The sequence below is a fragment of the Nomascus leucogenys genome, chromosome 17 (genome assembly GCF_006542625.1).
Source record: "Nomascus leucogenys isolate Asia chromosome 17, Asia_NLE_v1, whole genome shotgun sequence".
Taxonomy (NCBI): Eukaryota; Metazoa; Chordata; class Mammalia; order Primates; family Hylobatidae; genus Nomascus; species Nomascus leucogenys.
In genome coordinates, this window is record NC_044397.1 from 88,070,278 (window position 1) to 88,085,121 (window position 14,844).

Genomic DNA, 14,844 nt, shown 5'->3' on the forward strand with positions numbered 1-14,844 from the left:
CGGTGGGCAGGTGGGGGCTCCCACCGGAACAGTGCCCCGAGGCAGTCTTTAGGGCCCAGGTCTGAGGGGTTGCCACGGCCCCAGATGGGGTGCTCAGTCTGAGGGGGCTCGGCCCCGCCCTTGCATCACGCCCTCATCACCCAGGCCCACCTGGCTGTGGACGGGCCAGCCCGACCTCACACTGCCTCCCACCCCTCTCCAGATGTGGTTTTCTTCATCTACCTCTACCAACGGTGGATCTACCGCGTCGACCCCACCCGAGTCAACGAGTTTGGCATGAGTGGAGAAGACCCCACAGCTGCCGCCCCCGTGGCCGAGGTTCCCACAACAGCAGGGGCCCTCACGCCCACACCTGCACCCACCACGACCACCGCCACCAGGGAGGAGGCCTCCACGTCCCTGCCCACCAAGCCCACCCAGGGGGCCAGCTCTGCCAGCGAGCCCCAGGAAGCCCCTCCAAAGCCAGCAGAGGACAAGAAAAAGGATTAGTCGTGACTGGTCCTCGCCTGCTCCGGCTCCTGGCGACCACTACCCCTGTGCCCCGGCCCTCTCGCCTCCCCTCCCTGTCGCCCTTTCCCTGGACAGATCAGGCCGGGGCGGCGGGAGGCCCGCCTCAGGCCAGGGCTCAGCGTGTGACGTAGGGGCCGGGGCAGGCCAGGGCTTGTTTGTGGAGGCGCCGTCTGTCCCTCTGTCCCTCTGTGTTTCCAGCCATCTCGCCCTGCCAGCCCAACACCACTGGGAATCATGGTGAAGCCGACGTGGCGTTGCCGAGGGGGTGGGTTGGGCGGGGGCGGGGCCGGGCCCCCCTACGGGATGGCCACGGCCATTCATCATCTTGTCCCTCGTCCCCCTACCACACTCCCCATCCTAGACCGCCGCCCTTTAACACAGTCTGGATTTAATAAATTCATATGGGTGTTTAACTTAAACTCAGCACTGCCCCTCCTCCTCATGCCTTCCTTCCTCTGTTGCCTTGGAGAACAGCTTCAAGCAGGGATGAGGTGGCTCTCCTGAGTCCAGGAGAATGACCTGCAGGGTACGGGACGTGTAAAGGTGGGGATTGTGACCTTGTGTCAAGAGCCATACCTGGCTGGGTGCGGTGGCTCACACCTATAATCCCAACAGTTTGGGAGGCCGAAGTGGATGGATCACTTGAGATCAGGAGTTTAGGACCAGCCTGGCCAACATAGTGAAACCCTGTCTCTACTAAAAATACAAAAATTAATCGGGAATGGTGGCAGGCACCTGTAATCACAGATACTCAAGAGGCTGAGGCAGAAGAATCATTTGAACTCGGGAGGCGGAGGTTGCAGTGAGCCCAGATCACACACTGCACTGCAGCCTGGGCGACAGAGCAAGATTCCATCTCAAAAAAAACCATACCTGCCAGGCCAGGCCTCTTCCTCACTTCTCGCCCTCCCACCAGCCCTCTGAGATTTCATTAATTGGCCTCATTTCAGATTCCTGGGGAAGCTGCTTGCAGGGAGCTTGCTGCCCTGTACCCTTTCCTGCCAGCTGCCCCTGCTGGGCGCAGGCTGGAACCTCCCACGTGCCCGCTGAATGTCTCTTAACCTGACACCACCAGGCAGGGCCGAGTACAGCTTTCAGCCGGGTCGCCATGAGCACCTGCCACCGTGAGGCCTCAGCACAGCAGTTGGGGCAGACAATGTGTGCCCTTGGCTTTTTGTGCTGACACCCACTCACTCCCAATTTGGAGGAGCATGGGGGTGAAGGCTCAGCCGGCCTGAGTGGCACCTGGCTGTCTGGCTGTAGCACTCCGTGAGTGTTGGGGTGTCATATCACATCCCTGGGGCTGCCTGTGCCGACGACCAGCCATGCCCTCCAGAGGTGGCATGAGTTGGACTTCCCATCCCAGCCCCTGGTGCTGGGACCCTTCGCCCACTGGATAGGTGAGCTGAGCGAGGCCTCTGTGTTCTGAGGGGTGGGGACCCTACATTCCCAGGTTTACTGTTTTGGGGGGTGGTCTCAGCAACACTTCTGGGATAGGGGGCTCAATGCTGAGGACCACACCAGGTTCCTTCAGGCTCCAGCTGCCACCCCATATTGCAGAGCCAGTCAGGGGATCCATGAGGCCCCAGGGAGATGATGGCGCCCTCGGAGCCCCACACCACAGGTCCACAGGCCACGGCAGTCTCCCATCCCTCAGGGCAGCCATGGGTCTCCATTACCCGCCCCCCAACTCTATACCATTCCATGGATCCCCGGTACCCTTGGAGGAACCCCAGGCTCTGCATCATGGCCTGACTGATGGGCTCCTAGGAACCCCGGAGGTACAGGGCTCGGCAGACCCTCGAGACTGGTGGGCTCTCCAGCCACCTGGACTCCCTGGCCTCGTCACCCCTGGCTCTTCCTCCTCTCACAGTTCCACGCCCAAGCCTTTGACAAGGCCCATCAGCTACCCCCACAACTCCCTGGGGCCTCACCTCTTCACTGGGACCACCTGCTCCACCTGCTCCATGCCCCTCCTTACCCTGTGGTGTTCTTGCTCAGTGTTCTGTCTGGTCCCCTGTCCCGGTCCTGCCTTCCCCACATCCCATTCACACTCAAGCCAGCAGTTAGAGGAAACTTTTTTTTTCTTTGAGACAGAGTCTCGCTCTGTTGCCTAAGCTGTAGTGTAGTGGTAGGATCTCAGCTCACTGCAACCTCTGCCTCCTGGGTTCAAGTGATTCTCCTGTCTCAGCCTCCTGAGTAGCTAGGATTACAGGCATGCACCACTACGCTTGGCTAATTTTTTTGTATTTTTAGTAGAGACAGGGTTTCGCCATGTTGGCCAGGCTGGTCTCGACCTCAAGCTGTCCGCCCACCTCAGCCTCCCAAAGTGCTGGGATTACAGACATGAGCCACCACACCCGTTCCAGCTAGAGGAAACTTCATAGTTTATTCTACTAAAGCACAAACCTGACCCTGTCCAGCCCTTGCTCAGAACCTACTGTGGCTGCACAGTGACCTCAGGAGAAAGCCCAGGCTCCTTACTGGGGACTGAGACCTTGGTGATGAGGACATTTATTAACCCCTGCATCCAGCCTGGTCTTCCCCCTACCTGGATCCTGCCCCCAGGCACACAACCCCTGTCCACTTTTTTTTTTCTTTGATACAAAGTCTTGCCTTGTACCCTAGGCTGGAGTGCAGTGGCACAATCACAGCTCTGCAGCCTTGACCTGCTGGCTCAAGCGATCCTCCTGCCTCAGCCTCCCAACTACCTAGGACCACAGGCAAGTGCCACTACGCCTGCGTCATTTTTTATTTATGTATTTATTTATTTTGTATTTTTATGTATTATTATTTTTTGAGATGGAGTTTCGCTCTTGTTGCCCAGGCTGGAGTGCAGTGGCACGATCTTGGCTCACTGCAACCTCCACCTCCCGGGTTCAGGCGATTCTCCTGCCTCAGCCTCCTGAGTAGCTGGGACTACAGGCACCCGCCACCACGCCCGGCTAATTTTTGTATTTTTAGTAGAGACAGGGTTTCACCATCTTAGCCAGTCTGGTCTCGAACTCCTGACCTCGTGATCCACCTTCCTCGGCCTCCCAAAGTGCTGGGATTATAAGTGTGAGCCACCGTGCCTGGCTGCCTGCATAATTTTTAAATTTTTTGTAGAGATGGGGTCTCTCAATGTTGCCAAAGCTGGTTTCAAACTCCTGGCCTCAAGCAGTCGTCCCATCTGGGCCTCCCAAAGTGCTGGGATTACAGGCGTGAGCCATCACAGCTGGCTCATCCCTTCTTTGCCTTTTACCCATGTGTCCTCCAGGTTGTGGTTCCAATGCTCACTCCTGTAGGAAGCCCTCCCCGACTGCCAGGTTCTCTGGGGTCTCTCATGGCAGCCCTGCCCACTGTGAATCATCACTGGGGACAGGTTGGTCTCTGCCAGTGGATGGAGCCCCGCAAGGACATAGCCAGACCTGTCTTGATCACTGCTGTGTCCCCAGCATAGGGCCAAACACAGAGAAGCCACGCCAGGCATATTTAATGAGTGCATGCTGAACAACCCCAACATTCACTTTGCCAGACACGTGGACACATTCAGAAGTGTGGACCTCGGTGGGGCTCATATTCAGACACTGGAGACTGTGACAAGCAGTCAACAAATGTAACAGCTGAACCCTGCCCCAGGGTAGTGCCGAGTGCTGGGGTGTTTTGTGTATATAGCCAGGACCAAGACAGACCCAGATCTGCCCTCATGGGGCTCACAGCCCAGCAGAAATCCTGAGCGCTGAGGATATCTGACATGTCCTTTTTAATTTTAATTTTAATTTTTATTTATTTACTTTTTTTTTTTTTTTGAGATGGAGTCTCACTCTATTGCTCAGGCTGGAGTGCAGTGGCACGATCTTGGCTCACTGCAACCTTCACCTCTCGAGTTCAAGCAATTCTTCTGTCTCAGCCTCCTGAGTAGCTGGGACCACAGGCACCCACTACCAAGCCCGGCTAACTTTTATATTTTTAGTAGAGACGGGGTTTCACGTTTCACCATATTGGTCAGGCTGGTCTCGAACTCCTGACTTCAGGTGATCTGCCTGCCTCGGCCTCCCACAGTGCTGGGATTACAGGCATGAGCCACGGCGCCTGGCTATCCTTTTTATTGATTGATGATTGATTGAGACAAAGGCTTGCTCTGTCACCCAAACTGGAGTGCAGTGGCGCAATCTCGGCTCACTGTAAGCTCTGCCTCCCAGGTTCAAGCAATTCTTCTACCTCAGCCTCCTGAGTAGCTGAGATTACAGGAGTGCGCCACCACGTCCGGGTAATTTTTGTATTTTTAGTAGAGATGGTGTTTTACCATGTTGGTCAGGCTGGTCTCAAACTCCTGACCTTGTGATCCACCCGCCTCAGCCTCACAAAGTGCTGGGATTACAGACGTGAGCCACCGTGCCTGGCCCCCTTTTTATTTACTTCTTTTTTTTTTTTTGAGATGGAGTCACTGTCACCCAGGCTGGAGTGAGTGCAGTGGCACGATCTCAGTTCACTGCAACTTCTGCCTCCCGGGTTCAAGTGAGTCTCCTGCCTCACCCTCCTGAGTAGCTGGGATTATAGGTGCCCACCACCACACCAGCTAATTTTTGTATTTTTAGTAGACATGGGGTTTCACCATGTTGGCCAGGCTGGTCTTGAACTCCGGACCTCAGGTGATGTGCCTGCCTCAGCCTCCCAAAGTGCTGGGATTACAGACGTGAGCCACCGTGCCCGGCCCTGACATGTCCTTTTAGTCACTCAGCAAACTTTTTTTTTTTTTTTTGAGACAGTCTCACTCTGTCACCCAGGCTGGAGTACAGTGGCATGATCTCGGCTCACTGCAGCCTCCACTTCCTGGATTCAAGCGATTGTCCTGCCTCAGCCTCCCTAGTAGCTGGGATTACAGGCACATGCCACCATGCCCGGCTAGTTTTGTACTTTAGTAGAGACGGGGTTTCACCACGTTGGCCAGGCTGGTCTTGAACTCCTGACCTCAGGTGATCTGCCTGCCTTGGCCTCCCAAAGTGCTGGGATTACAGGCATGAGCCACTGCACCCAGTCTCAACAAACATTTCTGAGGCCTGGCATTGGCAAGGGGCAGAGAGGAATCAGGAGAGCTTCTGGTCCTATAACAATTGGAGCTGCTATTTGTCATCCTTATCATAAGCCAAGCGCTAGTGTAAGTGCTGCATGTGGTTGGCTTCATCCATTACATTTAATATTATTCAGTGTCCTCGTCACCTTACTGGTCCATCACTCTGCCGTCATCTCTACCCCTTTCCTGTCAGTCACTCTGCACCAGCCTTCTTGCTATTCCTTAAGCATGCCATGCATGTTCCTACCACAGGGCCTTTGCACGTGCTAGCCCCTGTGCTTTGAACACTCTCCCCCAGATATCCACATGAATCCCTTGCCTTCTTTCACTCCCTGTTCAAATGGCACCTCTCAGACCCTGATCTCAGACCCAAACTATCCTCCAAACTCATTCTCTTTATCCTGCTCTATCCTGTAATACTGTCATCACCATCAGACATATATTTGCTTATCTGTTTTCCATCTGTCTCCTCACTTGGATTTCCTTGCTGGCAAGGGCTTTTTGTCTGCTATGTGCCTTGCTATGTCCCTAGCTTTTAGAGCAGTGCCTGACACTGTTAGGCTGTGTGTAATAACTCTGTAAATTGAAGAGCCAGGCACAGTGGCTCACTCCTGTAATCCCAGCGCTTTGGGAGGTTCAGGCAGAAGGATCACTTGAGGCTAGGAGGTCAAGATCAGCCTGGGCAACAGCAAAATCCCATGTCTTAAATAAAAGAAAGAAGGCCGGGCGTGGTGGCTCACGCCTGTAATCCCAGCACTTTGGGAGGCAGAGGCGGGTGGATCACGAGGTCAGGAGATCGAAACCATCCTGGCTAACACGGTGAAACCCCGTCTCTACTAAAAATACAAAAAATTAGCCAGGCGTGGTGGCGGGCACCTGTAGTCCCAGCTACTCGGGAGGCTGAGCAGCAGAATGGAGTGAACCCGGGAGTAGGAGCTTGCAGTGAGCTGAGATCACGCCACTGCACTCCAGCCTGGGTGGCAGAGCAAGACTCTGTCTCAAGAAAAAAAAGAAATAGGGCTGGGCACGGTGGCTCGCGACTGTAATCCCAGCACTTTGGGAGGCCGAGACAGGCGGATCACCTGTGGTCAGGAGTTCAAGACCAGCCTGGCCAACATGGTGAAACCCCATCTCTACTAAAAAAAAAGAAAGAAAGAAACGTAGACTCAGCACTTTGGGAGGCTGAGGTAGGCAGATCGCTTGAGCCCAGGAGTTTAAGACCAGCTTGGGCAACATAGTGAAACCTCATCTCTGCTAAAAACACAAAAATTAGGCCAGGCATGGTGGCACACACCTGTGGTCCCAGCTCACCAGCTGTGTGGCCTCAGGCAACTGACTTCATTTCTCTGAGCTTCAGTTTCCCATCTGTAAAGTGGGTCTAATAATAGGACGGTCATGAGGATTAAATAAGATGATGTTAATAGTTAGTTGCCCTTTGGCCAGGTGTACTGGCTCAGCCTGAGCAACAGATCCTCTCTCTACAAAAATAGAAAACAGGCTGGGCACAGTGGCTCATGCCTGTAGTCCCAGCTACTTGGGAAGCTGAGGCAGGAGAATTGCTTGAACCCGGGAGGCAGAGATTGCAGTGAGCTGAGATTATACCACTGCACTGCACTGCAGCCTGGGTGACAGAGCGAGACTCCATCTCTCAAAAAAAAAAAAAAAAAAAAGAGAGAGAGAAAGAAAAGAAAATATTAGCCAGATGCGGTGGTGTGTACCTGTAGTCCCAGCTACTCTGGAGGCTGAGGTGAGAGGACCCCCTTAGTCCAGGAGGTTGAGGCTGTGGTGAACCATGTTCCTGCCACTGCACTCCAACCTGGGTGACAGAGTGACACCCTTCCTCAAAAAAAAAAAAAGTCCACATTTGTATATAGCACCCACATGTGCCAGGCCCTGTTCTAAGAATTTTATGTTTTAAATATTTGTGTCATATTAATTTGTGTGGCCTTGGAGAAATTAATTTCGCCGGGTTTCAGTTTTCTCATCTGCTGTGTGGGGATAAATAACACCATATACTTCACACAATTGTTGTGAACATTCAACTTACAGAGTTATTTCTTTTTCTTTTTGAGACAAGGTGTCACTCTGTCACACAGGCTGGAGTGCAATAGCATGATCACAGCTCACTGCAGCCTCAACCTCCCAGGTTCAAGCAATCCTCCTGCCTCGGCCTCCCAAAGTATTGGGGTTACAGGTGTGAGCCACCCTGCCTAGCCAGAACACCCAAGTTTTATACAAGCAAAGGAAAGAAAACAAACCCTACATCTGTGGTCTGAGAGTGCCTGGCATCCAAGTTAGAACCTAATAGATCACCTAGTCGTTCTCAGGGATATGGGAGGCTTAGGAATGTGATCTAGCCAAGTGGCTGCCCCCCTTTCAGCCTGAGTCTCTTCTGTAATAATCCTATCATACGCTTCTGGCGCTGGTGCGAGGGATGAGCTCAGGGTTTAGGCACACAGCTCAGGATGTATACGGAGGCTACACTGCTGCCATTCGCAGACTGCGTTACTGAGCTTTTGAGCTCAAAGTGGTCTGGGCTATTTATGGGTAACTTTCAGGGGCTGCAGGGAGGAACAAACCAATAAATAAAACATCCATGCATTCATCCAATAAACTTTTTGTTTTGGAGATGGGAGTCTTGCTCTTTTGCCCAGGCTGGAGTGCAGTGGCACGATCACGGCTCACTGCAACCTCCGCCTCCCAGGTTCAAGCGATTCTCCTGCCTCAGCCTCTGGAGTAGCTGGCATTACAGGCGCACACCAACACGCCCAGCTAATTTTTGTATTTCTAGTAGAGATGGGATTTCACCATGTTGGTCAGGCTGGTCTCGAAATCCTGACCTCGTGATATGCCCGCCTCGGCCTCCCAAAGTGCTGAGATTACAGGCATGAACCACCAAGCCCGGCCTCCAATAAACATTTATTGGGCACCTATGGTGTTCCAGGAGCTGGTCTAGGGGCTGGGGTTACAACAATGCACAAAACATAAATTCTGAAGCTGACACGCTAGCTTTAAACGTTCGTTAAAAATCTTTATCCTCAATTTACGGTTGAGGAAACTGAGGTGTAGAGAGACCTTGGAGGTTTCCGAAATATTATTATGGATGGCAGGTGTAGAGCCCTGGCAACCTGTCGATCCTGAAGCTCCCCTTCCAGCCTGAGAAACGGCAGGTTCAAGTCCCACTGGGAGACCAAAGCGGGGAGCGGCTGAGTTTCCCGGCTTGCTCAATGGGTAAGGCGTGATGGCCTTAAGCAGGCCTCAGTTGTCTCGTCCAGAGCAATGGGCAGCGACGCCTGTGCAACCCCTCCTGAGCGCCCAGCCTCCCTTTCCCGGCCGGCCCCGCCCCCGCGATCACGTGACGCGTGGGGGTTTTCCCGTTCCCCAGGCGTGACGTCACGGCGGGGTACAGACCAATGGGCGCGCAGGCCGGCGGCGCCGGGGAATTCCGCCGCCCCGCCCCCGCCCGCCGCCCGCCCGGCCCGGCCCCGCGCCCCGCGCAGCCCCGGGCGCCGCGCGTCCTGCCCGGCCTGCGGCTCCAGCCCTTGCGCCGCTCGCCCGACCCGCGATCGTCCACCAGACCGTGCCTCCCGGCCGCCCGGCCTGCCCGCGTGCATGCTTCGGTCTGGGCCAGCCTCTGGGCCGTCCGTCCCCACTGGCCGGGCCATGCCGAGTCGCCGCGTCGCCAGACCGCCGGCTGCGCCGGAGCTGGGGGCCTTAGGTAAACGGGGCTGGGGTTCAGGAGTGGGGTCTGGGGCGGGGCTGGAGATGCGGGGATTCTGGCAGTCCCGGAGTAGTCTGGGGGTTCCTATGAGAGTCTAAGGGTTTCGCGGGGGCAGAGTGAGGGTTCCTGAGACACTGTATTAGGGCGTAGGAAGGAGGCAGAGGGTGATAAGGGGGTACGGCCCGAGGTTCGAGCGAGGCGTCCCGCTGTAGAGTGAGAGGGGGCGGGGCCTGACCCTGAGGCAAGGAAGGGGGCGTGGTCTGACTCACAGAAGGCGGAGCGAAAACTGCTCTTGGGGGCATGGGGGCGGGGCCAGGCCCAGAGAGGAGAAGAGGGGCGGGATCCGACCGGGACTATGAGAAGAGGGCCGGGCCTGACTCAAAAAAGGAAGCAGGGCCCTACGCGGAGGGGTGAGGGGGCGGGGCCTGACCGTGAGGGCAGGAAGGGGGCGGGGCCCGAGTTGGCCGAAAGAAGGGGAAGGGGCGGGGCTTGACTCTGGCCGAGTGGAGGGGAAGGGCCTGTTACCCAAAAAAGCAGGGCGGGGCCTGGCACAGAGAATGAGGAGGGGGTGGGGCTTGCCTCCAGACGGAGAAGGGGGGCCTTGACATTGAAAAAATAAAAAGTGGTCTGACCGTGACAGGAGGATGTTTTTGTTTTTGTTGTTTTTTGTTTTTTTCTTTTGAGATGGAGTCTCGCTCTGTCGCCCAGGCTGGAGTGCGGTGGCGCGATCTCCGCTTGCTGCAACCTCTGCCTCCCGGGTTCAAGCGATTCTCCTGCCTCAGCCCCCTGAGTAGCTGGAATTACAGGTGCCCGCCACGATACCCAGCTAATTTTTGTATTTTTAGTAGAGACGGGGTTTCACTATGCTGGTCAGGCTGGCCTCGAACTACTGACCTCAGGTGATCCGCACGCCTCGGCCTCCCAAAGTGCTGGATATACAGGTGTGAGCCCTTGCGCCCAGCGGGATGGGGACTTTTTAAACTGAGATTGAGATGGGGTCCCCTCCAGGCCCAACTTTAAGGGAGAAAAGGAGCGGGCCCTGAGTGTGATGAAGGGTGGGGCAAACTCACAGAAACTAAAGGCCGGGACCCGTCCATGATTTCACCGGTAAGCCTGGCCAGACGCAGGGGGCAATCAGGGCGAAGGGCCTGATCCAGAGGGGAAGAGCTAGGAGAGGAAGGGGTGGGGCTTGCTTGGGAGCTTCTCTGGTACCTGGCTGCTCTCCATCACCTCCTGAGACGTTCCTCCTTCTCTGCAGGGTCCCCCGACCTCTCCTCGCTCTCACTCGCCGTTTCCAGGAGCACAGGTGAGCAGCCCTCCACAGTTCCCGCCCACTCGCTCATACAGGATGGGGTTGGGAGGACCCCGCAGAGATGTCTCTGTTTGGGGGTTCACGAGGTCCACCTCAGCTTTCCCCTGACAGGGTGCATCCCTCCCTGCCAGTTGAGATGGGCCCCCTAGGTTTTCTTACCTCTTGGACTGTTAAGAGAATGACAGGTGGCCGGGCGCGGTGGCCCACGCCTATAATCCCAGCACTTTGGGAGGCCGAGGCGGGTGGATCACGAGGTCAGGAGATTGAGACCATCCTGGCGAACACGGTGAAACCCCGTCTCTACTAAAAATACAAAAAAATTAGCTGGGCATGGTGGCGGGCGCCTGTAGTCCCAGCTACTCGGGAGGCTGAGGCAGGAGAATGGCGTGAACCCGGGAGGCGGAGCTTGCAGTGAGCCGAAATTGCACCACTGCACTCCAGCCTGGGCGACAGAGCGAGACTCCATCTCAAGAAAAAAAAAAAAAAGAGCATGACAGGTAAAACTAACCACCTATCCATGCTCAAAGCCTTGTTTAGAGATTCACTGTGGCTTAGCAGAAGGTAATCACTGCCATCCCGGGCTTTGGAGCTGGGGTTTACATACGGCTGTCACCGCCCCTCCCTGTGTGAATGTCTGCAAGTCAGTTCCCCAGTTCAGGCCTCGTTTTCCTCATCTGTAAGATGGACAGAATAACAGTGCCTCTCTTTCAAGGAAATTGAGAGTATTCAATGAATTGATACAGGTGCACTTTCCAAGCAGTATCTGGCACACAGTAAGGGCTCAGTAAGTGTTAACTGTTAGTGGTATAATAATAATAACAATAATAATTATTATCACTAGACAGTCTATAACAGTGGTTCATTTTTGGTGTGTGTGTGTTTGTTTTGTGTTTTTTTTTTTTTTTTTTTTTTGAGACAGGGTCTCGCTGTGTCACCCAGGCTGGAGTACATGATGCGATTTTGACTCACTGCAATCTCCACCTCCCGGGTTCAGCAATTATCCTGCCTCAGCCTCCTGAGTAGCTGGGATTACAGGCACCCGCCACCACACCCCACTAATTGTGTCTTTAGTAGAGACGGGGTTTCACCATGTTGGCCAGGCTGGTCTTGAACTCCTGACCTCAGGTGATCCACCCGACTCAGCCTCCCAAAGTGCTGGGATTACAGGCGTGAGCCACTGCCCTCGGCCTCAGACAGTGGTTCTTTTTTTTTTTTTTTTTTTTTTTTTTTTGAGACGGAGTTTTCTTCTCGTTGCCCAGGCTGGAGTACAATGGTGCGATCTCGGCTCACTGCAACCTCCGCCTCTCAGGTTCAAGCAATTCTCCTGCCTCAGCCTCCTGAGTAGCTGGGATTACAGGCATGTGCCACCACGCTCAGCTAATTTTTTGTTTTTTTAGTGGAGACGGGGTTTCTCCATGTTGGTCAGGCTGGTCTCAAACTCCTGACCTCAAATGATCCACCTTCCTCGGCCTCCCAAAGTGCTGGGATTACAGGCGCGAGCCACCGTGCCCAGAGAGTGGTTCTTAAACCATGTGCATCAGAATCATCCAGAGCGCTATTTAAAACATAATGTCACCTGGTATGGTGGCTCACGCCTGTAATCCCAGCACTTTGAGAGGCCGAGGTAGGTGAATCACCTGAGGTTGGGAGTTCGAGACCAGGCTGACCAACATGGAGAAACACCGTCTCTACTAAAAATACAAAATTAGCTGGGCGTGGTGGCGCATGCCTGTAATCTCAAATATTCAGGAGGCAGAGGCAGGATAATCACTTGAACCTGGGAGGTGGAGGTTGCGGTGAGCTGAGATCATGGCATTACACTCCAGCCTGGGCAACAAGAGTGAAACTCCGTCTCAAACAAACAAACATAAAAACAGCCGGCCGTGGTGGCTCACTCCTGTAATCCCAGCACTTTGGGAGGTCGAGACAGGCAGATCACAAGGTCAGGAGTTCGAGACCAGCCTGGCCAATATGTTGAAACCCCATCTCTAATAAAAATACAAAAAAAATTAGCCAGACGTTGTGGCGGTCGCCTATAATCCTAGCTACTTGGGAGGCTGAGGCAGGAGAATCACTTGAACCCGAGAGGCAGAAGTTGCAGTGAGCCAGGATCGTGCCACTGCACTCCAGTCTGGGTGACAGAGCAAGAGCCTCCGTCTCAGGAAAAAAAAAAAAAAAAAAAAAAAAAACCATAATGTCAGGCCCCACCTCTCGAGTTTCTGATTCAGTAGGTTTGGGATGAGAAATTATTTGCATTTTTAGCAAGCTCCCAAGAGATGCCTAGAACTACTAGTCTATAAAGTCCCCCAGCCAAAATTCAGTGCTGCCCAAGGAAATGCAGAATCTCAACCAAATTATGACATTTTTTTCTTATATACATTTGCTGGGATTTGGAGGGCAGGGATAGTCCTATTGTTGTGACTACTCAGTGGCTCCAGTTAGCTGGATCTGGGCCTTTCTCTGGAGATAGAATCTTGGGATGGAGCCCAGTTCTGGCTTCACCATGGAAGAAGTGAGGCCGGTTCCCTAACAATTCTGCGAGTTTAGGGAGGATGGCATCAGTGACAGACACTGCCCAAGTGGTGGTCCTGGGCAGGAATAAGGCTGAGACTTTTCTTTTTTTTTGAGACAGAGTCTCCCTCTGTCACCCAGCCTGGAGTGCAGTGTCACGATCTCAGCTCACTGCAGCCTCCGCCTCCCAGGTTCAAGCGATTCTCCTGCCTCAGCCTCCCGAGTAGCTGAGATTGTAGGCGCATGCCAACATATCCAACTAATTTTTGTATTTTTAGTAAAGACGGGGTTTTGCCATGTTGTCCAGGCTGGTCTGGAACTCCTGGCCTCAAGCGATCTGTCTGCCTTGGCCTCCCAAAGTGCTGGGATTACAGGCATGAGCCACCGCACCCGGCCAAGGCTGAGACTTTTCTGGTCCAAGACCTAGATCTTTGGTTTCAAATGAGAATTATTTCTGATGTCATCCATTCAATAAATATTTATTATGCGCCTGTTCTGTACCTGGCCTTGTGCCGAGCAGTGCTGAGGACAGGCCTGGCCCTGGGGTTCCCTACCTAGATGGGGAGGCAGACACATAAACAATAAGTTAAATACGGGATTATAAAATGTGATAAGGGCTATGAAGAAACCTCGGGGTCAATGATATTTAACAGCAGGGTGGGGATACGAGAACTAGTGAGATAGAATGGGAAGGAAAATTCCCTTTTTTTTTTTTTTGGAGGCAGAGTCTCATTCTGTTGCCTACACTGGAGTGCGGTGGTGTGATCTAGGCTTACTGCAACCTCCGACTCCCGGTTCAAGCAATCCTCCTGCCTCAGCCTCTCAAACAGCTGGGATTCCAGGCGTGTGCCACCACACCCAGCTGATTTTTGTACTTTCAGAGAAACTGGGTTTCACCACGTTGGCCAGGCTTGTCTCGAAATCCTGACTTCCACTGATCCAGCCACCTCGGCCTCCCAAAGTTCTGAGATTACAGGCATGAGCCACTGTGCCCGGCCAGAAAATCCCCTTCATTTTGAAGGGCCAGACATATGCTGGACCCTGGGGATACAACGAGGAGAAACAGACGTTATTCCCACTCTTCAATGCTCCCAGTCTATAGGAGACAGGTGTGAGTCAGTGTAATGTGAGGTCATGTGACATCTTCATCAGTGCCATGAAATGATAAAACAGGCTGGGTGTGGTGGCTCATGCCTGTAATCCCAGCACTTCGGGAGGCCGAGTTGGGTGGATCATCTGAGATCAGGAGTTCAAGACCAGCCTGACCAACATGGCAAAACCTCATCTCTACTAAAAATACAAAAATTAGCTGGGTGTGGTAGCCTGTAATCCCAGCTACTCGGGAGGCTGAGGCAGGAGAATCACTTGAACCCACGAGGCGGAGGTCGTGGTGAGCCGAGATTGCGTCATTGTACCCCAGCCTGGGTGACAAGAGCAAAACTCCATCTGAAAAACAAACAAAAAAAAGAAAATGATAAAACAAAGGCACCTGACTTTGAGGGACTGGAGTGGGGGCTAAGGGGACTCTCTTGGATAAAATGGTCAGGGAAGAGCTGACGTTTGAACAAGGAACTGAAGATGGAGGAGGAGGAAGTCACACCATGCAAAGAACTGGGGGGAAGAGCATTCAGGCAGAGACCAGCCTGTGCAAAGGCCGAGGCAGGACATACATAGTCAATTTCCTGCTTTCACATGGCCCATCCTGGCTGCCCCTGAATGGTGGCATGTCCATGT

At 53.7% G+C, this 14,844-nt stretch overlaps 2 protein-coding genes across 3 annotated transcripts in view; both read left to right on the forward strand.

Annotated features, from left to right (window-relative positions):
* The window catches only part of CLPTM1 (CLPTM1 regulator of GABA type A receptor forward trafficking), a 38,655-nt gene extending 37,721 nt beyond the window's left edge, over positions 1–934 (forward strand). For both annotated transcript variants that reach the window (XM_030795802.1, XM_030795803.1), the window contains exon 14: positions 203–934. In XM_030795802.1, the coding sequence (XP_030651662.1) occupies positions 203–489 (287 nt within the window). In that variant the 3' untranslated portion in view covers positions 490–934. The remainder of the gene's footprint in view (positions 1–202) is intronic.
* Positions 935–9,041: 8,107 nt separating this feature from the next.
* Positions 9,042–14,844, forward strand: part of RELB (RELB proto-oncogene, NF-kB subunit) — a 36,765-nt gene continuing 30,962 nt past the window's right edge. Inside the window, exons 1-2 of the mRNA XM_030795807.1 lie at positions 9,042–9,284; positions 10,546–10,593. Of these exons, the coding sequence (XP_030651667.1) occupies positions 9,179–9,284; positions 10,546–10,593 (154 nt within the window). The 5' untranslated portion in view covers positions 9,042–9,178. The remainder of the gene's footprint in view (positions 9,285–10,545; positions 10,594–14,844) is intronic.